Source organism: Suricata suricatta, chromosome 11 (genome assembly GCF_006229205.1).
Source record: "Suricata suricatta isolate VVHF042 chromosome 11, meerkat_22Aug2017_6uvM2_HiC, whole genome shotgun sequence".
NCBI classification, from domain to species: domain Eukaryota; kingdom Metazoa; phylum Chordata; class Mammalia; order Carnivora; family Herpestidae; genus Suricata; species Suricata suricatta.
In genome coordinates this window covers 15422606-15449088 of record NC_043710.1, presented here as the reverse complement: position 1 = coordinate 15449088, position 26483 = coordinate 15422606, and the positions used below count along the sequence as shown (strand labels likewise).

Below are 26483 nucleotides of genomic sequence, written 5' to 3'. Positions count from 1 at the left end.
TTGCTCACGTGGGTGTCTTATAGGTGTGAGCTAATGGATTTAAGGGCAGGATATATAACAGACCCCAAAAATCGTATTATTAGGTGGTAGGTACCTTTATGTTATCTCAATAACTTTTACTCTGTCCACTTGTCTATAGATTCTGAATTCGCTTGTGTTTCCCACACTTCTTCCCAGGTCACATCTCTTAGCCACCAAGGTTTCCAGGTTTATCGAGAGGATGGGAACTCACAGGCTTTGGGGGAGAGATGAGAGATGAGGAGGTGGACAGGAATCTCAAAGTTCAAATGGAGGAGAGATGGAATTAGGCTTGTTTAAAACGTTTGCAGACTGCAGAAGTTGACACCCACTTTGTACTTATAAATATCCCTGTCTCCCAGCTTGGCTCCGCCCGCATGGGCTTCGCGGAAGATAACAGAGAGCAGCTGCTGGTAGGTACAAATGTGTGGCGCAGGGGAGGCCGTGGGAGGAAAGCTGGGGCCGGCTTGTGCTCAGGGTGTAATGACCTAAGGATGCCAGGGTAAGAAATCTTAGGCAACTGGGTCCAAAAAGGGCATTTTATGTGTCTCGGGAAGCCTGTGGAGGCAGAAACTGTAGTGTCCGCCGCCCCTCCCCCCTCCACCCCGGGGCATGCTGTGGAGCCTCAGCTTTATCTGGTTAGTGCCTCCTGGCCCGCGCTGGTGGCAGGAAGACAGGATAGAAGGCTGCTGCCCAGCAGAGATGTGCACCCAGGCGCTGGGGTTGCAGGGATGACAAAGTCAAGAGGCATTTCTGGGAATCCAGCGGTGACTTCCCAGAACTAGGGGGAGAAGTAGAGAGGACTCAAAGTCATTGCCAGGGTTTTTAGTCTGGGAAACAAGGCAGCAATGAAAGGCTTAGTCAAGTTCGAGAATGCAAGTACCACCAGGGCAGGCTTGGGGAGAGGGGCTCAGATGTAACTTGGTCCAAGGACCCTGAAGGACGCCCATTCATCCATTTATGGAGTACTACATCAGCGTCTGTGCTGGGTGTTCATTACGTGGCAGAAACAGCTTAGAGGGAAGAGTAGGGCTGTTGGAGATGCAATTTCCCTTGCCCTCAACTCTAGCCTCCGCTGACTCTGACCTTGTCCTTATTGTCTGTACTTGTAAAGCAACCCCCCCACCCCCACCCCCGCCCCGGCTTCTAATCCTTAAGTAACAACAGCTCCCAAGACCAAATGTATTCCATCAGGCACTGCGCTAAATTTAACACCCCGGTCAGGGAAGTAGCATTCTCATTTTAGAGAGAGGAGTCCGAGGCTCCAAACCGTCAAGCAACTTGCCCAAGTGTGCACGGCTGCTAAGTGACAGAGCTGGAAACCGCTCCCAGGATCCTCTCTGTCCCTGCCTCTCCTTCATGAGGTCTTCCGTGAGCTCCCCCAACAGGCTGTGGGCGCGCCCTCCCGAGGATCCCACGGGGCCGGCTCCAGAACACAAGCCACCCCAGCGGGCGGGCGCAGAGACCCGGGCTTTGCTGCTCCACACATGGTTCCTTTTAATCCTCCCAACATTCCTGGCTTTCTTGTCCTTGTTACACTGCCCCTCCCCCTCACTGCCCTGCTAGTGCCATGGAGGGATCTATTACCAGCCCTCAGGCCCCCGCTGTCCCTAGCACAGGACAGCGCACTTGAGGGCTGAGCGCTGCACTTGGACTCTAAGCGTGGGCCCCCGGGGAAGCCAAGGCAAGAGAGAGCGAGCTCCGGTGAGAGGTGAGCAGTCTGAAGTGAGGTGCGGCTCGTTCTTTCCGTTTTCAGCCTCCTCATTCGCTGTCAGCCAAAGTACATTGTCTCCAGTCTTTTGACGCCAGCAGGGCAGGGCCCCAGACTGGCTAGGAAGCAAGCAAGTAGGTACAATTCTCTTGTCCTTATCTAACCTCTGGCTCCTTCTGCTGCTTGGAAATAAACTGCAATACCTAACAGCTTTTCCATGAAAATGTGGCATTACTGGAAGAGTCTGTTCTGCGGGCTGCCTTAGCAAGGCAGCAGCGGGGGCGAAGCCTTTCTTGCCCGCTGCCATGCTGCGGGCTTTGGGAGGGAGACAGGCCTGTCCCATCGGCCGCTGTCCCTCGGGAAGGTGGGACGTCTTGACTCGCGCCTCCGGTTCACATTTCTTTCTCTCCCTCTTGCCCTTGCCGCTCTCTACGCTCCGTCTGCTCGCCCACCGCATATCGGTGTATGGCACTGACCCGCATCTATTTGAAAACACTCTTTTTCAGGGTCGCACTGAGGTGGTTCCAGAGCAATCATGGTTTTAATGCAAAATCCACCTAACTGGACCCCGCCCGGACAGTCAGGGCCTGGACCTCAGAGGAATCCACTTATGGGAACGAGGGAAAATGGGCTTTTCCAGATTCTGTCTCCTGGCCTCACAGCCCTGCCAGGCAGGCAGGGCGTGCTGGGGAGACCGCGCACGCGCACTGCTAGGGGCCTCCGCCAGACATGGCTTTAGACAGCAAACGCGAGGCAGCTGACGGATCCGCACAAAGGTGGTGGGAAGGAAAACAGTTACCTTAGAAAATTAATCGCTATTATCATCAAAGACATTTTCCTGGAAAGAAGGTATCTTTTGGTTGGTGACAAAAGAATCTTTCATTCACAATTTTCCCTCTAGGGCAAAAACCAGAATACAAGATTCTGGGTCATTCACGTCTGAAGGGACAGGAAGATGAGGGATCAACAGATGAGGGGAAGAAAAAAAATAAAATCAGATGTCACATGTGACATCCTTAGGTAAGTCCAAACATCTCTATCTGTAAAGAAGATAACATGTATCTTTGTCGGTATCTAAAAAACAAAGAACTCCAAGGCATAAATCACTATGGCATATAGGGAGGCAGCCTTTACGCACCCATTCAATATGCTGGAATATTCTAGAAAAATCCATCAGGGGAGCTGCCACATAAATCACTTTCAAGAAATGTTATCTCCAAACTACAGTAGAAGGCCACACGCATGGACTGATGGGGCTCCGAGGGAGGCCGACTGGACAAGAACTCCGCTTTCCACCTAAGGAAACATCGTAACGGTCGGGAAAGTAATGGCAACCGTTCCTCTCTCTGGTTGCTTCACATATTTGTCATTCTGCAGAAGTAAGAACTAGGTCTTTCTGGATTTAAGGCCATTCTACGCTCTACTCTGTGGAAGGCACGTTCTTGGGTTTTCTCAGCATTTCAGAGCCTCCACGAAGCAGAAAACATAGCTTGGACTTAAAGACTCAGATCTGAATCCAGCTCAGAAACATCTACATAATTTTGAGTGAGTTACCAATTTTCTTTATTTCTAAATTTTCTTTCTCATTTTATTTCTAAAGTGGGGATACCTACTCCACCAAAGATTCGGAGAATGAAAACGTACGTGACAGGCTTGACAGCCACGCCTTCCCAATACTTCTCTCTTCCTGCTCCCCTTAACCTGCCACAGGACCTCAAAGTGACCACATGCACGTACTGCTAGGTAACAGGCCAGTTGTTCCATAAAGCCCAGCAGGGCTGATGTTTTAGTGGGCCTGCTTTAAAGCGCTAAATATGGCTTTTCTTTTTCCTCACATGCTTTCAATCAGAGAGAAGTAAGGCCACTGCTGTGTCCGCCTTGCACTTGGCAGTAAGTAACAGATGCGGCCTCCATTTTGTCAGACAGGTCTGTACGGTAATGACAAGCTCTGGGGCAGGGGGGTGTGAGGGCAGCCCTCCTCAGGTGGGGGGGGAGGGGTGGGGAGGACTGAGAGACTTCACAGAGAGATGGCACCGGGATGGAATCTCACCGTATGGGGAAAATCTCAATGAGGAATGGGAAAGGAAGGTATGTCTAGAGTAGACAATTAAGAGGCAAAGCCAAGGTTATGTTTAGGTATCAGGAAGAACCTGCAATGGAGGGCTACGGTTAAAGTTCCTTTCACCCTAAGGTTGCTTTTATACCCTGCGGTTTTTACAGCCACTCCAAAAGCTGCAGGAAATCCCAGATCCTTTACTTCAATGACCATCACATCCCTCCTGGGGGAATATTTCCTGAGAACTTAACTTAGCACTTGCCAAGGCGAACCACTTGCCCAGTTTCACAGGTGCATATTACTAGATGATCCCTATCCGCGTCTGTATTATTTACATGCACGAGTTGGTTCCTTATATCTTGCAGGTGTATTTTAAGAATACCTACACACATGTAACTAACCCCTGAATAAACTCTATAGATGTCTGATTATGTTAACAGCTTATACAATATTATGGAGGACCACTGGCATAGTACCCTTACTGGAGCTATACCTTGGATGCAGTCAGACTGATAGGACAGCACTCTGAACGAATTCCAGGCCTTCCTAAAATTTTTCATGGCCCACCTTGCATAGGCAAAACCGAAGCCTTGGCGCCCTCTGGTGGCAGACTGGTTCTTACAGTCCAATAAGCTCAACTAGAAACAGGCAGGTATTATGAGCACAGAAGCCACAGGATAATAAACATGGCACATTTTCCTAGATCATCTTTACTGAAGATTTTTTTAGAGGAAAAAACTGAGTAATGCAAAACATTTTCATATTAAAACAAATGCAGATAATATTGAATAGAATATAAAATTTACATTACTTTGCGACAAAGTAAGAGACATCAAAGACATTTCAAGGTAGGCTACTCATGAACTTCAAGCTGTATTCCTAAACCCTGAGGGAGGGAGGAGACCCCTACATGCTCACTCGAATATTATGGGCGCTGCTCTTTTGACGGAGAAGTCTGAGGAGCAGCAGATTAAGTGCTTGCTCATTTGGCAACATCCAGTGGATTACTTCAGTGAAACGACACGCTTTCTCATTTAGAGCATTTTAACCTGCTTGAAAAAGGCCTGAGTAAATAGGAGCTTTATGCTTGAGTTGAAATTATTTCCTTCTAAAGTAATTTTTTCCTCCGATAAATGTTAACATGCTTAACTGAGGGTATGACATGGGAGGTGGCCAATATCCTAAGAATCCTGCGGACCCGTCTGCCTTATCAGAAAAGGAGTCGGAAGTACACTTTCCAAGGCGCCATTAGGAACGAAAAGTAAACTACTCACCTTCTGCAACAACAAAAAAGAAACAAAATTAAAAATTGAAGGAAGTATTGTATTCTCTGTAATTTTCCCTTTTTTTGTTGTTGGCAACAGTTTATTACTTTGTAATAAGCGACCAAAGAAGTGGATACCCCTGTAGAGATTTTCCAAGGTAATTTGGCAATGGATTGTCTTTTTTTGAAGGATGAAAGAGGGTGAAATCAAATGTGCTTGGAAGCACAGAATGAGAGAGTCCGGTGGGTGCTGAGGTTTAAGGTCTGTGGAAGAAAAGGTAGTTCATACCCTCCCACATAGTGTACCTTATTATATTTCTCAAGTTTTACCGAATTATTCCTCTCTTCTCGTGGATGTACTCTACATTTTACAAAGCCTTAAAAGTAAGACGCAAATCGCAGGACCACCTGCCTATACCTTTATGGAAATGCAACTTTTTTTGTTTGCAGAGGGAGTCTGAGGCAAAAACATCCCATTTCAGAATAACTAGAGGGGGACTATCAGTGGTAAATTACACAGTGCTGGGAAAAAGAACAAAAAAGGCAGACACCAAACATCTCCATTTTCCCAAGATTAAATGATTATTAAAAAAGCGCGCCACACTGTATAGAAATCAACATTCTCTCCCATAATTCTGTGCATCTGGGACTATAGAAATGTCACTGTCCCTGCCCCACATCTTCAAATTAACATTCTCAGGTCACAACAATAAGTCTTCCCGAAGGGGACCTTCCGGAAAAACAAGCTATTTCCTCGGCTCATATTTCCCTGGAAAAAAAAATAAAATAAAAACAAATAAAGTCTAGTGTGAACATGAGATCAGCCAGTCCAAATCAGCAGAGAGATTCAACTGGACATGTTTCTGGAGACGTGACCAAGATGCTCAGGCCAAGACCGGCCATCACTGGGCAGAGCAGCAAAGTGCACAGGGACTCAAGCCGCGCTTTCGCGGAATCAACTACGGTTCTGCCACCGGGTAAGGCGAGAATTTCAGATACGTTTCCACAGAATCCCCAGTTTGGATTCTGGCTCTGCCACATGCTGGCTGGGTTATCAAATGAGTCAACACACACTGAGCGCTGAGACAGTTCTATCACTTGCTAAGTGCGAGGTTTTCTTTACGTTTTAGTGGAATGGTCAGGTCTCCAGGAAGGATTTCTAAAATGTTACAATTCAAGTAATAACGTGAGGAGCTTAATGACTAGACGCTGAAGTTAGACTGGCTGCACGGCGATCCTGCTCTCGCAAACCCAGGCTGTGTGACCGGGGGCACAGAATCAGCATTATTTACTCAGTGTCTTCAGAGGCGAAGTGGGACGGTAGAGAAGTGCGTACTGATGCGCCCTCCTCACAGGGTATTCTGAGGGTTCCACGAGCTGATACGTGGGAGGCTCTCAGCACGATGCCTGACGAACAGCAAATACCCCATTAAGATTTGCTGCTCTTGTCCTAAGCACTTATGGGACTGACTGCTCCTTCCGTAAGGTGTCTGATACCCGAATACATTTTCTATCTGCTTTCTTCCTACAGCAGGGGATTAGTTAGAAAGCAGGGTAAGAAAGGCCATCTTTCCTCTAAATGGGGACCACGACAGACTAGTCACCCAACAGAGAGTGTAAGACTCAGAATGGAGCCCAGACCGTTCATGTTAGGAGTATATGGAAGTCATTCGTGTCCCAGCCTGGATTCACGCAGGGGCTCGCTGGGCGTGCACGTGGGACAAAAAGGCAGCGCCAGCAGCACTTAGGCCTTTTTCATTCATAGTTCAGGCTGAGCTCTGTGAACAAAGGCCTTTCTCACACACATTACAAGTGCTCTAACAAAATGCAACAGAGAGCTTCCTCATACACTGTCTTCTACAATCCCCTAAAAAGTGCTTCCCACTTGAAAACAGCTTTAAACTGATGGCCATTATAAGTGATGCCGTGTTACATTCAGCACACGGCCACCCATTTCGGTTCCTAATAAAGCTCTGCCTAGAGTGATTGAGAATTTGTGGCTGCGGCTGACACACCTCACACCTCACAGCAATAACAAACCAGAAATTGGAGTCTGGACAAAATCATTCTCTAAAAACACTCTGGAAGTAAGAGACCAGCTCCATCAACATCATTGTGACAAATAATGTCGTGAACAGACAGCTCCTCGTTTCTCGGTTTCCTCTCTACCGTAGGAAAACACGGTATATATAAGGAGACTCTGGGAAGTTACAAAAAGATGAGGTTGGAAAAAAAGATAATCGGAAATCAAGGCCATCATTTTAACCATCAGGATAACAGTCTACCCAGGCCCTGCTTTTTGATTTGTGATCACTCAAATGGCTTCTAGGTCACATCCAGGGATTCTTAATTCCTCATCGCCTGCCTGATGGGTTCTAAGCCGCACATTTTACGGCTGCGCTGGAGTGACCCATGGGACACTGTAAGGGGTACATTCATTGGTAGTTAAAGGGTAAGCTACAAAATTAACCTGGGATGCCAGAGACATCTTTTAAGAATACGAAAACAACAGAAAATAGACAGCAGGGGTGATGAGGGGAGGGAGGGAGGAAAGGAGGGAGAGAGAGACACAAGTACCTCTTTCTGTAGCATGGACCAGCAATCTATCCAAGAAGTGTATATTGGGGAGTAAGGAGGGCATCCACCAGCAAGTCTGAAACAGGGGGGAAAAGATGAGTTATTCAAATTAACATTTACAAAAAATTCTCTCAAGAGTTCAATAAATCTTTGTCAAAATCCTCTTTTACTTAGAAAGCTCCCCAAGAGGCAATTTTAGTTCTAATGAAACAAATTATATTCTAAAAGGCAAAAAAAGAGCAAGCATCCCAAAAGGATTTCCTTTCCTCTTATTCAGGTTTTGAAACAACAAGTAAACAGAAACTTCAACCAATTACGCATTTTCTAGAACATCTTTCATTTGTGGACAAATACAAATCTAGAACATTGCAATTATATGCGAGGAAAGGAGACCTGAAAGCTAAGGTTCAAAAGAACCTAAATATGGTGTTGGATCTAAACAGTGGTGACCACATGCCTTACTCAGATATAACCCACGATCACGTCCTCCCTAAAAATCTGCCAGGGATGGTAATACACTCAACTCATCCTGTCAGTGCGCTCAGGGCCGCCCTAACGCGCCCGAAACAAACAGGACGTGACAGGATATGAAACATGGGCACTATGTTCGGAATGCCACACAGCTGTCCACTTGACATCTTGTATGAAGACAATGACAGCTCTAACGGCGTATGGTGTCAGGAACTGTACCAGCACCGTCCTGACTTAAAGAAACAGGCAAAACTTCTGTCCAAAGTGGTACAGTTGCTCGGCCTCCGGAAGCTGGAAATCGGTAGTGTCCACCATCATACCTCCATCCGTCCTTCCCAACCCACACGGTGACAGGCCAACCAACCACCCAGGAAAAAAAAAGAAACAAACTTTCTATGTACCAAGTTTCTTCCTTTTCTTTTACTTGCCCCACAAAGCCCTTCCAAGCTGTCATCCAACCCCTGACGTATCAGGGGTTGTATCACGTACAGACAAGATTCAGGAAATCTAGTAATGCATCAACTGTACTTTTCCTCCCCAAATTTCTTCCTGGACTGCTCTGCCCGGCAGGCACCCAGGCAGCCCCCTGCTAGAGCAGGAAAGGCAGGGTACTCACCCACAGTTGTTGACGGCCATAAGATTAGAGACCAGCACAAAGGGATAGGTCAGCATGCTGGCAAAGAACTGTGAAGCGGTAAAAAGACAGCTGAGTCAGTAGGCCATTCCGAACCTTTCTTCGCTTCTTTCCTCTCCCTTACAGCCCTAGCGCCACTGTGGTCAACACTGCAGCACTAGCTTTGCTTCCTCAGTAGCTCAGGGAAGGCGAAATTACACGTTTTTGAGCCTGGAGATGCTTTCTACTCTTAACACATCACTACACCCAACACTGTAACAGAAGGCCGGCAGGCGCCCCATACTCTGATGGAGTTCTACTTCAAATAAAACTGAACTACATTATTTAAGAGAAAAAGTAAATACAATCAAGTACAATGAAGCATTTCAAAACACCCCTGAAGAAAGTAAGAAAACATAAGCATTCTCCCAAAAATGATGGGAGTTACTTCAGAAGTCAACTACTAGAAAACTCCACGGACTCGGGAGGGTGAAGCTGTCTGGAGCAGGATCAGTGGGGTGCCAGAGCAGCAGGCCTGAGACCTAGGGGTGCGGCGGCATAGACCAAACCATGTGACGTGGGGACCTGGGTCATTCTCACCTCTGACCAACATTCATGAACTTGAGAGACATTCCTGTGAGCCATGTGTGATGACACATGACCGAGGTGAAATTGAAAAGAAAACAAAACATAGCCAGAAGGTTAAGAGGGTTTTAAAAAACTCACTCCTGTGACAGCTTGGGAATAACTCTTCATTTCACTCATGGTGGAAACCTAAAACAGGAAGAAAGCCTTTATTAGAATGAGTCAGAAAATTAAGATGATGTTAACAGCTAATTGTCCCCAACCGTATCAATATATTCAATCTCTAAATTTTTAGATTGACAGCCTAAAAATTAATTTCAAGATGAAAACATAAAATACTGACTGTGAGCATAATGAGGCAGTGAACTAAACGACCGACTTGATCCAGCATTAACTGCACTTGCGGTCCAGCTGCGGGACAGGTCACCACCTCTACATACACCCAGCTGCGCACCAGATGCCGCCAGGACCCGCCTCCGTGCTCAAGACGGACAGCGTGGAGTTAGTCCTCCTCTGCGCGTATCCTATTTCCCACCACGCGACGGAGCGGCCGGTGCACAAACAGGCCCGCAGCTTCCAGGAAAGGCTAATTCTCAATACCTCCCAGCCGAGGCTTCTAAAAGCCCAAACCAGGAGTCCTGTTAACACTTAGATTAGGTGAAACACCCATAACACGCTAGAGAACTGTCCTGCTTTGCGGTGCCCTCCAAAGTTATGTACCAAAACCGCCGTGATCTCCTTGCAGTAGAGACAGGGCCAGATTTCTTAGGCTTACTCAGCCACACCCTGAGGACTTTTTAGGTACATCTTCTTATGGTAAATAGTATAGGTCATCCATCAGCTTTTGAAGACTTGATTGATAATGTTTAGCTATATAACAATGAGTCTGGCATGTAACAAAGTGCCACCTTACTTTATTTTTTGTTTTGTTTTGTTAAGCAGGCTCCATACCAAATTTGAGTCTTGAACTCAAAACCCTGAGTCACATGCCCCACCGACTGAGCCAGCCCCACCACCTTACTTTAAAGCTACCCAAGCCGCCCAGTGAATAAAGTCCACACCAGCACATCGCACCACGATCACAACCTACCCCACTGTCCAGTGCATAGGTATTGACGAGGTAGGCCAGTGAGTTACAGAGCCACAAAGAAATGATGTCACCGAGGAGGCGAGGAATAAGACCCCTACATGAAGAAACAATAAAAATAAGAACCAAAAACTGTGATCAGGAAAAACATAACTACTCAACACAAGCACTTCTCAAAGACAGATTTCAAAGTCTTCTAGAGAACTGAAAAGACACTGCCAGAATCTGGTCCTAACTAGTTCATTCTACTTAATGGAATTATACTACAGGCTAATCTCTAATGACTTTCCCACCCCCTCTTTTTTTTTTTTTTTTTCCAAGGAGACCCCACGCTCCAACCCAGAGCTTGAACTCACAACTCTGAGATCAAGACCTGAGCTGAGATCAAGATTGAGACACTTAACGGGCTGAGCCACCCAGGCAACCCAATTTCCACTTTTTTTTTTAATGTTTTTATTTATTTTTGATAGAGAGAGAGACAGAGCATGAGAGAGGGAGGGGCAGAGAGAGGAGGAGACACAGAACCGGAAGCAGGCTCCAGGCTCTGAGCTAGCTGTCAGCACAGAGCCTGATGCGGGGATCGAACCCACGAACGTGAGATCTGACCTGAGCCGAAGTCGAAGGCCCAACCGACTGAGCCACCCAGGCGCCCCCAATTTCCACTTTTCAAATGCAGGCCAGCTATACGTCACGGAGCTCTGGCCAATGGTTCGCCCTACTGTCCATTACTATGAGCAGGTGAGGACAACAATGCGCCTGCTTCAGAGACTGAAAAAAATGACTAAAAATCACACAATAAGAATGGCCCAAACAGAGATAGATGAGGGACACCAAAAAACATACTCCCAGGGCCTGGGTGACTGGGTGAGGCAGCATGGAATCACGGGGTTAACAGGACCCCACAGACTGAAGACCCGGGTTCAAATGCCATTTCCATCCTTTATCAGCTACGTGATCAGGAGCAACTGAAATTCCCAGAGCATCAACTTTTTCTCATCTCTAAAATAAGAATAAACAGTAACTGTCCTACCTGCCTATCTCCCAGGCAATTTATTTTACTTTTTTTTTTTTTTTTAAAGTAGGCTCCGTGCCCAACGTGGGGCTTGGGACTAACAACCCTGAGCTCGAGTCACATGCTCTACCGCCTGAGCCAGCCAGGCGCCCTCTGCCAGACTAGGCCCCTCAGATAAAATCAGTGACGTGGAAACCCTCTGGAAATGAAAAAGGACCATTTATGGTTCCTGTTGTTACATGAGGACAGTAGTCTACGTTCTTCCAAAGGAAATTCAAAGAATGGACACAGCCTTGCAAAAACTTATTACTCTCGGGATAAGTAAGATATGTGTTAGGTAATTCTCCCATTTTTCAAAAATTAAGTTTCCCCAGTTTATCAACTATACATCATTAGGAACTTATTATAAAGGAAGAAACTTGGAATAAATTTATTTGTTAAAACAAAACGAAAAAATCCCCCCCCCCCCAACAAAAAAGAAACTCCTAATTTCCAAAGTTTTAGATGTCTGGAAGCAAAAGTTTGGGAGCTTCACAAGAGAATTTAAGTCAGAGGGACATTTTCCCCGGGGATTAAACAGTCATGTCCTCAATGTCATTAAAGCTTTCCACTCCCACAAATAATCACACACATAAATCAACAGTTTACTTACGCAAAAAACCCTAGGAGGCCTTCTTCCCGATAGATGGTCACTATGGAGTCATAAAGTCCACTACGGCAGACAAGACGGAAAGGCAAAAATACATGGAGATTATTCCGGAGCTACTCAAGAAAATGTTCAATTACCACTTGAGACAAGGTCAAAGTTATATCTCACCCCCTTACCCTCACTCTGCAAAGACAGTTGAATTTGGAGGCAGGGGTGGGGGTATTACTACTAGTCACATGGAGTTGGGGTGAATTTTGGCTTTAGTGTCTCTGCAACTCACGCCGAGATCCTGGGTAGCTTCTGAAACCTGCCCAGGCCGTTTTCTTCTATCTTCCCTTTTTTGCGTATGTGCAGATCAAATGATAGACCAATTTGTCAGAATGATGTATCTAAAGCACCATAAAACATGTAAAGCACCTGACAGCTCAGCGCCTGGAGCCGCTCCGGATTCTGTGTCTGCCCCTCTCTCTCTGCTCCTCCCCTGCTTGCGCTCTGTCTCTGTCTCTCAGAAATTTAAAGAAAGAAAAAAAAAAAAGCACTTCAGCTGACCTCCTTGAGTCCTTGGAAACAAAAACACTTACCAGTACTTGGACTCTCTGCCGATGAACTGTACCATAGATCTCAGAGTGATCACTGCAGAACACAGAGAAAAGATTTTTAAAACTACGTCGACATAAAATTTGATAGCCCTGAAAAAGAAAAAAAGCATTTTCCACCTAAAGACACTTTGCTCTCTGGATAAACTGGATAAACGCCAAAGCAAGCAAGCAGACAAAAACCGCGCAGGCAAGGCACACGAGCGAACCCACATCAGCCCATGGCTCATGCTCTAAAAAGTAAGGCCGCAAATCAGATTTCAGTCACGAAGCGCGAACGTACCATGGAAGGGGTGTGTGATGAGGGTAGCAGCGGAACGGGCCATCATCTCTCGAGTCGTCTAGAAACAATCAACACACACTTCTGAGATCTAAAGAAACGACACTCAAACTCCTGTGAGAAATAAGGTGGGTGACAGGGCACTCCTGCCTTATACGTGACACCGTAACATACTGTCGTCTCCTAGGACTGTTCACCCGTGGATCTCACCGCTCTGTTGGGGTTACTTCTCAAAACTGCTGTGCAAAGCAGAGTTCTGTTATCTTCTCAATTGTACAGATTGGGGGGGAAAACCCCAAAAACATGGGGAGGGTCACTAGCAAATGGTAATGAAGCTGGAAGAAAACTGTGAGGCCCGTGTTTAGATTTTGAAGTCACTTTTTCACTGGGATCGATTTCAGACTCTTGATATCTACATTATTCAAATGTCAGGCTCTATTTAAACTGTACCAACAATTCTGATTTGTTTTTCCACCACAACCATGTAACTGAAGTAGCTCAGAAATGCTATTTATCCTAGTTTATCTTTCTTGTCCAGGACTCTGCAAAGAAGTAGGAAAGAAAATTAAATTATAATACTTGGAGATAGGTTGTAAATATAGGTCATTCATTTATGCACTTAAATATTATCTTCAGTCACTTAGTTAAGACATCCCTCAGCCTACGCCAATGGTAGTCCTGAGAAGAGCCTGTGGGACAGGATGGGCCAATTACAGTTAAGAAAATACAAAATGTATATTAATACATATACCTCTATTTTAAAATAAAAGTAGAAAATTTACAGAAAACAGAGTTGATGGGTCTGACATCTAGACTTGCAGTAAGATCTGTTTTGGAATATATATTTTATTTATTATTTAAAGGGGCGCCTGGGTGGCTCAGTCGGTTAAGTGTCCGACTTCAGCTCAGGTCAGAATTTCACGGTTCATGAGTTCGAGCCCTACCTCGAGCTCTGTACTGACAGCTCAGAGCCTGGAGCCTGCATTGGATTCTGTGTCTCCCTCTCCCTCTGGCCCTCCCTGCTCACGCTGTCTCTCTCAAAAATAAAAACTAAAAAAAATAAAACTGAAAAAAATAAATAAAACCTTTTTTTCTCCATTTCATTTATTTGAGAGAGGGAGATCACTCGCACAAGGGGGATGGGGGAGAGGGAAGGAGAGTCACAGGAGGAAGGTGGGGGGAGAGGGAGAGAGGGAGAGAAGGAGAGAGGGAGAGAGAGAGAGAGAGGATGAATCGTAAGCCGGCCTCACGCTCAGTGCAGAGCCTGATATGGAGCTCGATACCACAACCCTGGGATCATGATTTGAGCTGAAACTGAGTTGGAAGCTCAAATGACTGAGCCACCCAGGTGCTCCTGGAATATATATTTTAGAAAGCAGCATTTACTAGAAATTGTGACCTCACTAAAAACAAGTAGACAATGTGAAGACCAAGAATCAAAGAGTACTTCTGAAAGCCATAAATATTAAATCGGGTATGAAACAAACTCCTATGGTAGGGGACAGAAACAGGAAATGCACATGAGGAACAATCCTTCAAGTCAGAATAACATTGTAAAAGCTTTGCCGGAGAGAGGGGCACCTCTCTATTGAGGACTTTGGTTCAGGTGGTGATTGTGTGGCTCATGAGTTTGAGCCCCACATCAGGCTCTTTGCTGACAGCTCAGAGCCTGGAGCTTGATTCATATTCTGTCTCTGTCTCTCTGCCTCTCCCCTGTTCACACTCTGTCTCTCTCTCAAATGTAAATTAAAATAAAAATTAAAAAAAAAACCCAAACTTTTCCAGATAGATGGATAATATCCAACTCACAAAGGGCCTGGCCACTAATTTAATACAACTGTGCAAGATGTTTACAACTCTATTAGACTTTCAAGGAAAAGCTCTTCAGTTTTAAAGATGAAATGAATAGGGGGCGCCTAGGTGGTTCAGTCGGTTAAGCGTCCAACTTTGGGTCAGGTCATGATCTCACAATTCGTGGGTTCGAGCCCCACACTGGGCTCTGTGCTGACAGCTAGTTCAGAGCCTGGAGACTGTCTTCAGATTCTGTATCTCTCTCTCTCTCTGACCCTCCCCTGCTCATGCTGTCCCCCTCTCTCAAAAATAAAAAAAAAATTAAAACATTAAAAAAATAAATAAATAAAGATGAAATGAACGGACAAAACTAGTTTCCTTCAAATGCATGTAATCCAAATAGCTCCGCCCCCCTTTTTTTATGGTATATATGTAGAGAAGCCCAAATTAAATTGAAAGTCTGATTTCATTTGGTTTATGCGCTGCCGAAGCGAGCACTGGTCTGATTTCATTTGGAACAAACACTGAACATACAGGCCTGATGATCCTGATTCCACAAATTGCCACACTGCATACACTGTGATTTCGGGAAATGGCACAGGACCTAATTTGTTTCTTACCTCTTTGATAACTTGGTCAAAGGAAGGTGTGACTTCTTTGTGTACGTTCCCAGGGCCTAAATCCTGGAAATTAAAACAAAAAACAGATATCTTGAAGGTTTTGATTGATTGATTTTTTTTTAAAGTAGTCTCTACACAGAATACGGGGCTTGAACCTACAGCCCCAGGATCAAGAGTTGCATGCTCGGGGTGCCTGGGTGGCTCAGTCGGTTAAGCCTCCGACTTCGGCTCAGGTCAGATCTCACGTTCGTGGGTTCGAGCCCCGCGTCAGGCTCTGTGCTGACAGCTAGCTCAGAGCCTGGAGCCTGCTTCTGGTTCTGTGTCTCCTTCTCTCTCTGCCCCTCCCCCTCTCATGTTCTGTCTCTCTCTGTATCAAAAATAAATAAAAAACATTAAAAAAAATTAAAAAAAAAAAAAAAAGTCGCATGCTCCACAGAATGAGCCAGCCAGGCACCCCTAACTTGACGGTTTTAAATAGAACTGTTCCTACTACTGGCCACTCTGTACACCGACACTCACTGAGATGAAAGGACTGCTTGTCCCTTCTCCTAATGAGGACCAAAGAGCAATAATAACTAAGAAGGGAAACGGGCCCGTGCATACAAATTGACTCCAACATACCTCAACCTTGTCACATTCCTGGTAATGCTACAAAGGAAGAGAAAAGAAAGGGTGATTAGGGCTGTCGTAGTGTCACTGCAAGAGGACATAAAATGAGAGTAGAACAGTTGATTTTTTTCCTGAGTATCTCTAATAATTTTTATTTCTATTAATCAATTGGAAATGTCTGTAAGATGAACTTATCCTAAGTTTAACATATTGGCCAGCTAGTGGAACAGGCAAATGCTCATGAAAACTCTCATCTAAAAGAAGAAACAGGGGCGCCTGGATGGCTCAGTCGGTTAAAAGTCTGACTCTTGATCTCAGTTTAGGTTTTGATCTCAGGGTTCTGAGTTCAGGCCTCAGTGTGGGTCCTACTCAAAAAAAAGTTATTTAAATAAATAAAGAAAGAAATAAAAGAAGAAACAGGACTACAAACCAAAATAAAAATCTAAGGGCACCATGAACTAAACATACACGTTTAGCAGAAATAAACTGGTATAAACATAGCCTCGGCTATGGAAAGGCCTCATGCCTTTTTCATGAAAAAGCAGGACAAACACCAAACAACCCAATTAAAAAATGGGCAGAGAACCTGAATATACATTGATCCACACAAGACATACAGATGGCCAACAGGCGAATGAAAAGATGCATCACTCATCGGCAGGGAAATGCAAACCAAAGCCACGAGATACCACCTCACACCTGTTATACTGGCTATCATCAAAAAAGACAAGAAATAACAGGTGTTAGGCAGGATGAGGAGAAAAATTACCTGATATTGCTGGTGGGAATATAAGCTAGTGCAGCCACTGTGGACAACAGTATGGACATTCCTCAAAAAGTTAGGAACAGAACTACCATTGGGTGCCTGGCTGGCTCAGTTGGTAGAGGATGTGACTCCTGATCTCGAGGTTGTAAATTTGAGCACATGTTGGTGATAGAGATTACTTAATAAAAAAACATTTTTAAAGAACTACCATAAAATTCAGTATTTTACTTCCGGGTTATCTAAGACTATGAACATTAATTTGAAAAGATATAAGCACCCTGATGTTTATATTTACAGCAGCATTATTTACAGTAGCCAAGATATAAAGACAAGCAAAATGGCCATTGATGGATGAATGGATAACGAAATTGTGGTATATATACATAATGGAGTATCTTGCTCAGCCATAAAAAAGAATGAATCTTGCCATTTGAGACATCATCGATGGACCTTGAGGGTAATAAGTGAAATAAGTCAGAAAGAGAAAGACAAAAACTGTATGATGTCACGCACATGTGGAATTTAAACAAACAAACAAACAAACAAACAAACAAACCAAGTCACAGACACGAAGAACAGGTTACCAGAAGGGAAGGGGGATGGAAGATGAGTTCTGAGCAGATGGCGTCAAATGCATGGTGGCGGCGGCAACCAGATGATCACTTTGTAACGAATGCAGATGTCGAGTTACAATTTTGTATACCTGAAACATGTTTTGTACCAATTTTATCCCACTCAAAAAAAAAAAAAAGGTAGTACCAATACCAAATTAGAGCAAGGCTCTTTTCTTCACTGCACAAAAGAAGAGAGAATTGGTGCCAAGCCTGAATAGCTAAAATCGCCTCACTTTTCCTTTCGTATCTGTTTCTAAAACAAGCGAGAGAAGATTTTGTTCCGTTCCAGAGAACATGAATACTGCCAAAGCTCAGACTAGACTGGAAGAGGAAATATTATTTGTGGGATACTTCAGAAATAGAAGATGGGCTAGGTGAAATAAAAGAATCCGACAACTGAGCTGCTAGTCATACCAGATTAAGAAAACAGACACTTCCCTATTGTAAAAAGATTTTTTTTTAATGTCAGAAGAAAGTAAATGACAAGATTAAGCAAAATGTTGTTTTTGGGTAGAATTCCAAATCTTTAGTTAGAGTAATTATAATAGTTTCAGGCATATTTTAAAATTCTCACTCATTTCTAGGGACACCTAGGTGGCTCAGTCGTTTATGTGTCTGACTTTGGCTCAGGTCATGATCTTAAGGTTTGTGAGTTCGAGCCCTGCATCTGGCTCTCTGCTGTCAGGGCACAGCCTGCTTGGGATTCTCTAGCCCTCTCTCCTCTGCCCCTCCTCTGCTCTCTTTCTCAAAAATAAACAAATGTTGAATGAATGAAAGAAAGAAAGAAAGAACAAAGAAAGAAAGAAGAGAAAGAAAGAGAAAAAGAGAGAAAGAAAGAAAGAATAAAATAAAAATGTGCACTCATTTCCACATTTTACTCTGCTAATAAAATTTTTCTCCTGTCCTTTCTACACTATTCTGAACAGAATTTAATTTCATTTTAGTTCAGATATACAGAACTCTTTCCTATAAAGACTAACAATTTACCAATCCTGAATTGGTCTTTCTTCCTGACTGTATAAAGCTGGTTTTGATATTAAGTGTACTACCAATCCCATTATATTTCACTTGGCTACACGTAAAACATGTATTCAGGGTACCTGATTACCTGGAGTTTATGACTTTTCCGGCACGTACAGGACCTTGTTCTCAAGCAGTACTTTCACTTTTGCTCTAAGTCTGTACAAAAAGCCCACTAGAGGATGGCTCTTCTTCCATATGGAAATCTCACTCGGGTAAGGACAATACTGTCACTGAGGGGGTGGGGGGGAGGGTGTGGCCGGGAAAGAAAGACTAGTGATCAATCCACCAATCCTCCATTACACTCACCCACACTTTTCCACATTCAGCCCACAGGCATGACAACAAGAGCGTAAGGTGGAGCGCCTGGCCGGCTCTGTGGGCAGGGCAAGCAACTCTTCATCTCAGGGTCCTGAGTTTAAGCCCCACCTTGGGAGTGGAGCTTACTTTAAAAAATTAAAAGAGTAAGTGTAAAGAATGACAAAATGGCTAAAGGGTGAAACAGCTTCCATGTAAGGAACCTACTGAAAACCTTTCGAACTAACAAATCAACGAAGCCTGAAGAGAATTTAAAATCGAAGCCAATTCGCATTCATACATAGAATTTAAGAAACAAAACAAATGGGGCACCTGGGTGGCTCAGTCAATTAAGTCTCTGACTTTGGCTCAGGTCATGATCTCATGGTTCACAAGTTAAAGCCTCACATCAGGTTCTGTGCTGACAGCTGAAGCCTGCTTGGGGTCCTTTGTCTCCCTCTCTCTCTGCCCCTCCCTTGCTCGTTCTCTCTCTCTCTCTCTCTCAAAAATAAAACATTAAAGACAAACAAAAATGATCATGGGGGAAAAAAAAGAGGCAAACCAGGAAACAGACTCTTTAGAGAGGACACACGGATGGATACTAGAGGGGAGGTGGGTGGGGGATGGGTGAACTAGCCGATGGGGACTGAGGAGGGTGTTTTCTATAAGCATAAGGCGATTTAAGGAAGTGTTGAATCACTACACTGTACACCCGAAACTAATATTACACTGTATGTTAACTAGTTGCAATTTAAATAAAAAATAAAATCTAAGCCAATCAGATCATAAAACTTAACAAAATCAAGACAGGCTCATCAGATGATAAAACATCTGGGGTACTGTTAAAGCCTACAAAAGTACATGAAGGACTGTGCCGAGCATATTTAAATAAGCAGCGAGTGGGGCGCCCGGGTGGCTCAGTCGGTGAAGTGTCAGACTTCAGATCTCTGGCTTTCTTAAAATCAAATGCCACAGACACAGACAGCTGAACTTCCACCGCACGTCTCTTCCCCTACTTCCCGAAAGTTACCACAGCCCTGCAGTTGACGTGCATGTTGGTGATGTTTAAAAAAAATTTTTTTTTTAATTTATGTAACACTAACACATTTGCAGAAACAGTGCACAAAATATAAATGTATGATGGAATAAATAATTACGTGACAAATATCCACAGATCCATGACCCAGGGCAAGGAAGATCATTTCCATCGGCCCTGAATCCCATGCACAGTCCCTTTTCCTCTCGCTCTCCCCACAAATAACCACTATCCTGACTTTTATGTTTATCTTAAGTTTTTTAAGAAAATAAGTTTGTGGGGCGCCTGGCTGGCTCAGCAGGTAGAGCATGCAAGTCTTGATCTTAGGGTCATGAGTTTAAGCCCCACACTGGGCGTAGAGCTTACTTTAAAATATAAATCAGGGGCACCTGTGTGGCTCAGTCGGTTAAGCGTCCAGCTTCGGCTCAGGTCATGATCTCACGGTTTGTGGGTTTGAGCCCTGTGTCGGGCTCTGTGCTGACAGCTCAGAGCCTGGAGCCTGCTTCAGATTCTGTGTCTCCCTCTCTCTCTGACCCTCCCCTGATCACACTGTCTCTCTCTCTCAAAAATAAATAAAAAGCATTAATAAAAATTTTTAAATATAAATCAATAGAAAAAACCCTTTTAAACATAAATACATAAAAATGAGTTTGTAACAGAAAACATTTCACTAAGGGTAATTATTATAAATAAGAGAAAAATAACTTCAGAAAGAAATATGTATGTTTTAATCAGCTTCCTTCCTCTTTCAAAGAAATCAAATGAGCTACACAAGAGATCAAATAAGTATATTCATCTTCTCAGAATGACTGATTCCCAGGAAGAAGGCTGTGCGACTAAAATCGACTGCTTCATTTTATAGAAATTCCCCTTGCTTTCCAGAAAAGAATGAAGGATGGGTATTGGGGGGCACCTGGGTGGCTGAGCTGGTTAAGGGTCTGACTCATGATACCGGCTCAGGGCACGATCTCGTGGTTTGCAAGATGGAGCCCTGTGTCGGCAGGAGCTGACAGCTCCGAGCCCGCTTAGGATTCTCTCTTTCCCTCTTTCTCTCTCTCTCTCTCTCTCAAAAATAAATACATTTTTAAAAAGGAAAAAATGTGTATTTGAAGTACATGTTTTCGAGAAGAAGAAAAGATCATGGTCATGAATATATCTTTAAAACCGCTCTTAGGGCCCGTGGGTGGCTCAGTCAGTTGAGCATCCGACTTCAGCTCCAGTCATGGTCTCCCGGTTCATGAGTTCAAGCCCCGCATCGGACTCACTGCTGTCAGCGTGTCAGTGCTGAGCCTACTTTGGATCCTTTGCCTCCCTCACTTGGCTCTCCCCCGCAAAATAAATATTTATTAAAAACAAACAAACAAACAAACACTGCTCTTGGTCAGTAGAATCAACTGCATAAAAGGTGATCTAAATCTTTGGGAAGATGAACCAATGTTCTTACCTGTAAAACTTTACCATGGACCACAGTTCCCAGGACTCCCGAACACAGCCTTGGAGTTAAGCCTGTGAACAACCCACGCTTCCCATCGATGCTCGCAATGTGCTGAGCTGAGAACACAAGTCAGAGATTTAAATTCCAGCTCAAAGAAACGGTCACAAAGAAACTTCATGTCAACAGGCTTTCTCTGTCTTTTCTGTCCATAACCCCTGCCTACCTATCATCGTCCTCAACGTCCTCCAGTTCCAAATAAAAAAAAAAAAACACTTACCATAACAAAACAGACCAGGAAGCTGACATACTTGCCGCCCAAAAATATTTCGTCCTATTGTTGGAGGAAGAGGCTCATATCCCACCTTTAAAAACAAGAGACTGTATCAATACTAAGCGATATCTCCCCAAATGCCTCGGTTCCAAGGTTATAATTTGCAGCGTATGTTTTCCGAGTCACTGGTGAAGTGTCAGCCCTGTCAGTCTCTTATTTCATCAACTGATAACACTCAGTCTGAATGAATTCCAAGCTTTCTTTTGGTTCACATTCTACAAAGTAAACCCTGTAGCTGAGCTAAACGAATATCAAACTGAAAACAGAATAAGGGAACTTTTGTGTTAGGAAAGCTACAGTTTCTGAGGAGGTTCAAATATATTTTCTTTTTTTTTTTTAATTTTTTAACATTTATTTATTTTTGAAAGACAGAGAGAGACAGATCATGAGCAGGGAGGGGCAGAGAGAGAGGGACACACAGAATCGGAAGCAGGCTCCAGGCTCTGAGCTGTCAGCACAGAGCCCAATGTGGGGCTGGAACCCATGAACCGTGAGATCTCGACCTGAGCCAAAGTCAGACGCTCAACCGACTGAGCCACCCAGGCGCCCCCAAAAATATTTTCTAAAGAAAATCTAGCACATTAAAAAAAAAGTAATCTCCACGCCCAACGTGGGGCTTAAACTCACGACTGGGAGATCAAGAGCTGAATGTCACACCAACTGAACCAAGCACGGCCGCCAAACCTTTTTTACGCTTGGACAAAACAAAAGGCTAAGCCAGCATCCGCTTTGTATCTGGCTATCAAGATGAAACACTCAAAAGGCAAATGCAGATGCCGTTGGAAACTCACGTGGGAAATAATTATACACTAAATCCATGCTAAACAAGCTGACTGTCATTAATGATCTAATGAAGACCATATTAGAGTTCATGATTATCATTCTATTTCTACAGTATATTCAGCATTTTCAGCAGTGAAGGGAAGTTCAGAGAATGAATGCCATAGGAATTGCTTTTGACTCATTATTGCTGTGATTCTTAATCTGTTCAATTAACTCCTGGCTGAGCTCCCTCAAAGTGCTCCCATACAACTATTTTTTAAAACTGAGTATTTGGTGAGGGGCGCCTGGGTGGCTCAGTCAGTTAAGCATCTGACTTTGGCTCAGGTCATGATCTCGTGATTCATGGGTTTGAGCCTCACATCAGACTCTGTGCTGGTGGTGCAGAGTCTGCTTGGGATTCTCTCTCTCATTGCTCCTCCTCCACTCTCTCTCAAAATAAATAAACTTTATTTTTTTTTAACTTTTTTTAGTGTTTTTATTTTTGACAGAGAGAGACACACACAGCACGAGCAGGGGAGGGTCAGAGAGAGAGGGAGACACAGAATCGGAAGACAAGACTCCAGGCTCTGAGCTGTCAGCACAGAGCCCGACGCAGGGCTCGAACCCACGAATTAATTGTAAGGTCATGACCTGAGCCGAAGGTGGGCGCTTTACCAACTGAGCCACCCAGGCGTCCCCAATAAATAAACTTTTAAAAATTTCTAAAAATAGGGGCGCCTGGGTGGCTCAGTCGGTTGAGCATCCAACTTCAGCTCAGGGCATGATCTCACAATTCGTGGGTTCAAGCCCCGTGTCAGGCTCTGTGCTGGCAGCTCAGAGCCTGCTTCTGATTTTGTGTCTCACTCACTCTCTGCCCCACCCATGCTCCTACTGTCTCTCTCTGCCTCTCAAAAATAAAAATAAACATTAAAAAAAAAAAGAAAAAGAAAGGAAAATTAAAAAAAAACAAAACTATTTTGAAATTTCACAAAATCCTTAAGACATTTGGAAACACATAGAAGTTGAGTAATCAGGACTGAGGATATCAAAATTTTTGAGACAAGAGCTCTGTCACTAGAAGACTCTGCCTCCTGAAGAATTACTGAGCTCAGAGCAGATTTACTGCAAAATGTCAAGACACTCTTTAGCTACAATGTGCCAATTCTGTTTCAGATGTCATAGCACATTTCAATCGAAGTCTTTGATCTTAGTTAAAATAATTTATAATAGCCTTTACATGTGGAATCTGAATCCACATGGGTCAACCAAGCAACACATAATCTGGAATAGCATCAACTCAACAGTAAGAAATGTGGCCGTCCTGAGGGTCTTGCATATTTCTGACAGAAAGGTAGAGGGCAAGGACAGGGTTCTAACCACCGCTCCCTTCCTTGGAACAACACATAACAGATTTATGTTAACTCTCAACAAGAGTTAAAAAAAAAAAAAAAGAATGACATGCCCATCACAGGGAATCCTAGAAAGGTACCTGAAAATACTATCAAATAGTGTATCATCAGTTAAAACTTGGCTTACTTGCCTGTGAATATAAAATGCCACTTAAGGCTTATTTCACAGTAGATTAGAAACTAACATATATGCTTCAACTCTTTCATCTCCACTATTTCCAGCTCACACAGATGTGGTTTTCACTGTCGTGAGCCACAAGGGCTGCTCTTGGGAGAGTGAGCTCAGTGAATCCTCCTCACTTCTGAATGAGCTCCTTGTGTTTACCTGGGTATCTGGTGCTAAAATCGCAGAAGAGTAACAGTAGCAAAGAAAAAAGAAAAAAAAAGGCTAATAAAGTGCTGGCTCCCCTTTAATTTCAAATTTGTCTTTAATAGATAGGATGTCTTGCGTTTGGGGCGGGGGAGAGGTGAATGCTAATTTCAGAGAGGTAAGATGGGAGGGCTGGGAAGCTCTTGGTGGCAACTGGCCAGGTCAACCTCAGGGATGAAAAAAACAAAGTTCAGAGGAGCCACCGGACAGGGCAGGACGGCAGTTGGCTACGGGGAAAGGATCGGGCCTCCCCGCCTGGAAGGGAAGCGAGACCTGGGGAAGGCCCACGGGCAGTGGAAGAGCCGCGGGCAGTGGAAGCTGTCCCTGCGGTGAAGGAAGGGGCAGCAGGGAAGGAGCAGCATCTCAGGGGACTGAAGGCCTGGGAAGGCTGGAGCCGATCGCCAAGCGCCGAGGGCAGCGGCGACTGAACAAGGCGCCGGGCGGGGAAAGGGATGGCGACGACTCATACCTGGATGAGCACCTTCACGTACATGAGCGGCTGGGACAGGATGGTGAGGCCGGAGCCCAGGAGCACCTGACTGGCCGCGTCCGCCATGATGGCACCCGCGGACGGACAGACAGACCAAGCCACCAAGCGACCGAGCCGCTCCCGGATCACGTGCCAGGGCCGCCGGCTTCACTGGCCCGCCCACGGCGCGCGCGCACGCACGCACCGGCGCGCGCCTCTCCGCCCAGTCCCCGCCCAGCGCCCCGCCCCGAGAAACGGCAGGCGCTCGCGAGCCAGCGCAGGGGTGGGGGCGGAGCTTACGGGCCAGGGGCGCATGCGTTTTGTAGTGGGATCCGCGCCCTCCACTAGGAATGGCAGTTTATTTTGCGCTTGCGCAGGCTTGGAGCGTCGGAAGGAGAAGAATGGGCGTGGCAGTGGGGTGTGTGACCCTGACGGCAAGGGCAAGGTCACAGGAATAAAAGAGTCCTCCGTTTTGCTTTCCACAGTTGCACTTTGGGCACCTGTAATATAAGGCACAAAGGCTATTCAGAACGATAAACAGCCTAATGACCAACAAAAACTAGTTAAGTCTAATATCGAGCAATGAGTCCATCAGCAGGTTGCCAGTCCATTCATTCAATTAATGTTATTTTCTCAGAAATGGTTTCAATGACCTCTATTTAAATATACCTACCCCTTATTTCCTTCCACATTGTCCTGTAGCACTTATTGTCTGAAATTGTTTTTTTGTGTCTTGCACAAACATGATTTGCAAGCTCCGTGAATTCAGGAATTGGGGCATCCTTTGTTCACTGTTTTATATTAAGCTCCTGACATTGTCAAGGGGCACCTGGGTGGCTGAGTCGGTTAAGCATAAGCGCCTGGCACATACTAGGTGCTCAGTAAATATTGCATGAATGAACACATACTTCAGTGCTTAGGAAGCTACAGGCTATTAAAGTAAAAATGTATTGTCCTTAACTCTTCATTCCCTAGCTCACATGTTCTGCATCAAACATTTACTGAGGCAGAGCATGGCTCAGAATGAAGACTTTCATTTGGATCCTGACTCTCCTTTGTATCTAAATGATTCAGAAAACATTTTGTTATTTAGTTTTTGTATTTAAATCTAAGGATGACACTACTATCTACTTCTCAGGGTTATTATTGAATAGTTAGTGGAATTGTGCTTAGGATAAGATTTTTAAAACTGCATATTGAAATGGTTTTAATTATTACTGTCCTCTATTCAGTACGGTGCTAGGTGATACTGGGAGGCAGCTTACAAAACCAGGAGAAGCGTGGCCTTTGAGGTCCAATGGACCTGGTCCAAATTCCGTTTCTTAGATCACAGGACCTCTTTGAATCTTAGACAAATGAGCAATGTAATGTTGTGAGGACTGAATGAAATAATATGCCTACCTGGCTTGGCAAAGCAAAATATGTCAAACTGTAGCTTTTAGAGTTATTAGACACTTACAAGTTGCTTCTAAGTCCAGAAATTATTTAGACGTCAATACAGTTGACATCTAACAATAGTTTCTAACCAGACAATATCTAACCACAGAGACCATCTACCAAGGGACTCTATTTGTGGGTTTTTGCACTGGCGGTGCCAACTAAATATCCACTGTCTCCACCCCCACTGATGCCTGTGGGCACAGAGAGGTAAAGAGCCTCTTGTAAGGATGGGTGGGTTGTTGGGGCCCAGTAGGCAATAATAACCCTCAAACAATATTTTGCTTCTTGGACCGCACATATGGCTTCTGTTCATCCTATGATTTACTTTATTTTCTGGCTCTTTGTCTACTGTAGGGAGTGAACATAATCCTCTCCCAAAAGATTTGCTTAAGGATAAGCATCCTACCCTTGAATAACTAATGAAGGGCCTTAAGGAATGTATATCTCCTCATAGAATTCTTCAGACTTATCATATGTTTAAAACCAGACTATTATTAGGGAATTCTTCTTTTTGCAATGACTTAAACCTGTTACTTACTGATAAGAATGATGTAATCACCCAGGATATATAAGACCCTGGCTATCTTAATAAAAG

At 44.5% G+C, this 26483-nt stretch overlaps 1 protein-coding gene across 4 annotated transcripts; it reads right to left on the bottom strand.

The window, feature by feature from the left end:
• Window positions 1-532: 532 nt before the first annotated feature.
• MTCH2 (mitochondrial carrier 2) lies at window positions 533-24631 on the bottom strand. 4 transcript variants are annotated; one of them, XM_029956523.1, is made up of 13 exons: window positions 24449-24630; window positions 21385-21469; window positions 21117-21223; window positions 15952-15978; window positions 15331-15393; window positions 12923-12980; window positions 12625-12676; window positions 12047-12106; window positions 10386-10479; window positions 9437-9484; window positions 8714-8781; window positions 7627-7702; window positions 537-799 (listed from the first exon to the last, which is right to left on the bottom strand). In XM_029956523.1, exons 1-13 carry the CDS (start codon window positions 24533-24535, stop codon window positions 650-652), a joined length of 975 nt encoding a protein of 324 aa, XP_029812383.1. In that variant the 5' UTR covers window positions 24536-24630; the 3' UTR covers window positions 537-649. The 4 variants fall into 4 exon arrangements, with proteins under 4 accessions (XP_029812385.1, XP_029812383.1, XP_029812386.1 ...); XM_029956526.1 differs by lacking the exon at window positions 537-799 and adding an exon at window positions 5088-5818 and having other exon boundaries at window positions 24449-24622; XM_029956525.1 differs by lacking the exon at window positions 15952-15978 and having other exon boundaries at window positions 533-799; window positions 24449-24631.
• Between the last annotated feature and the right edge of the window lie 1852 nt (window positions 24632-26483).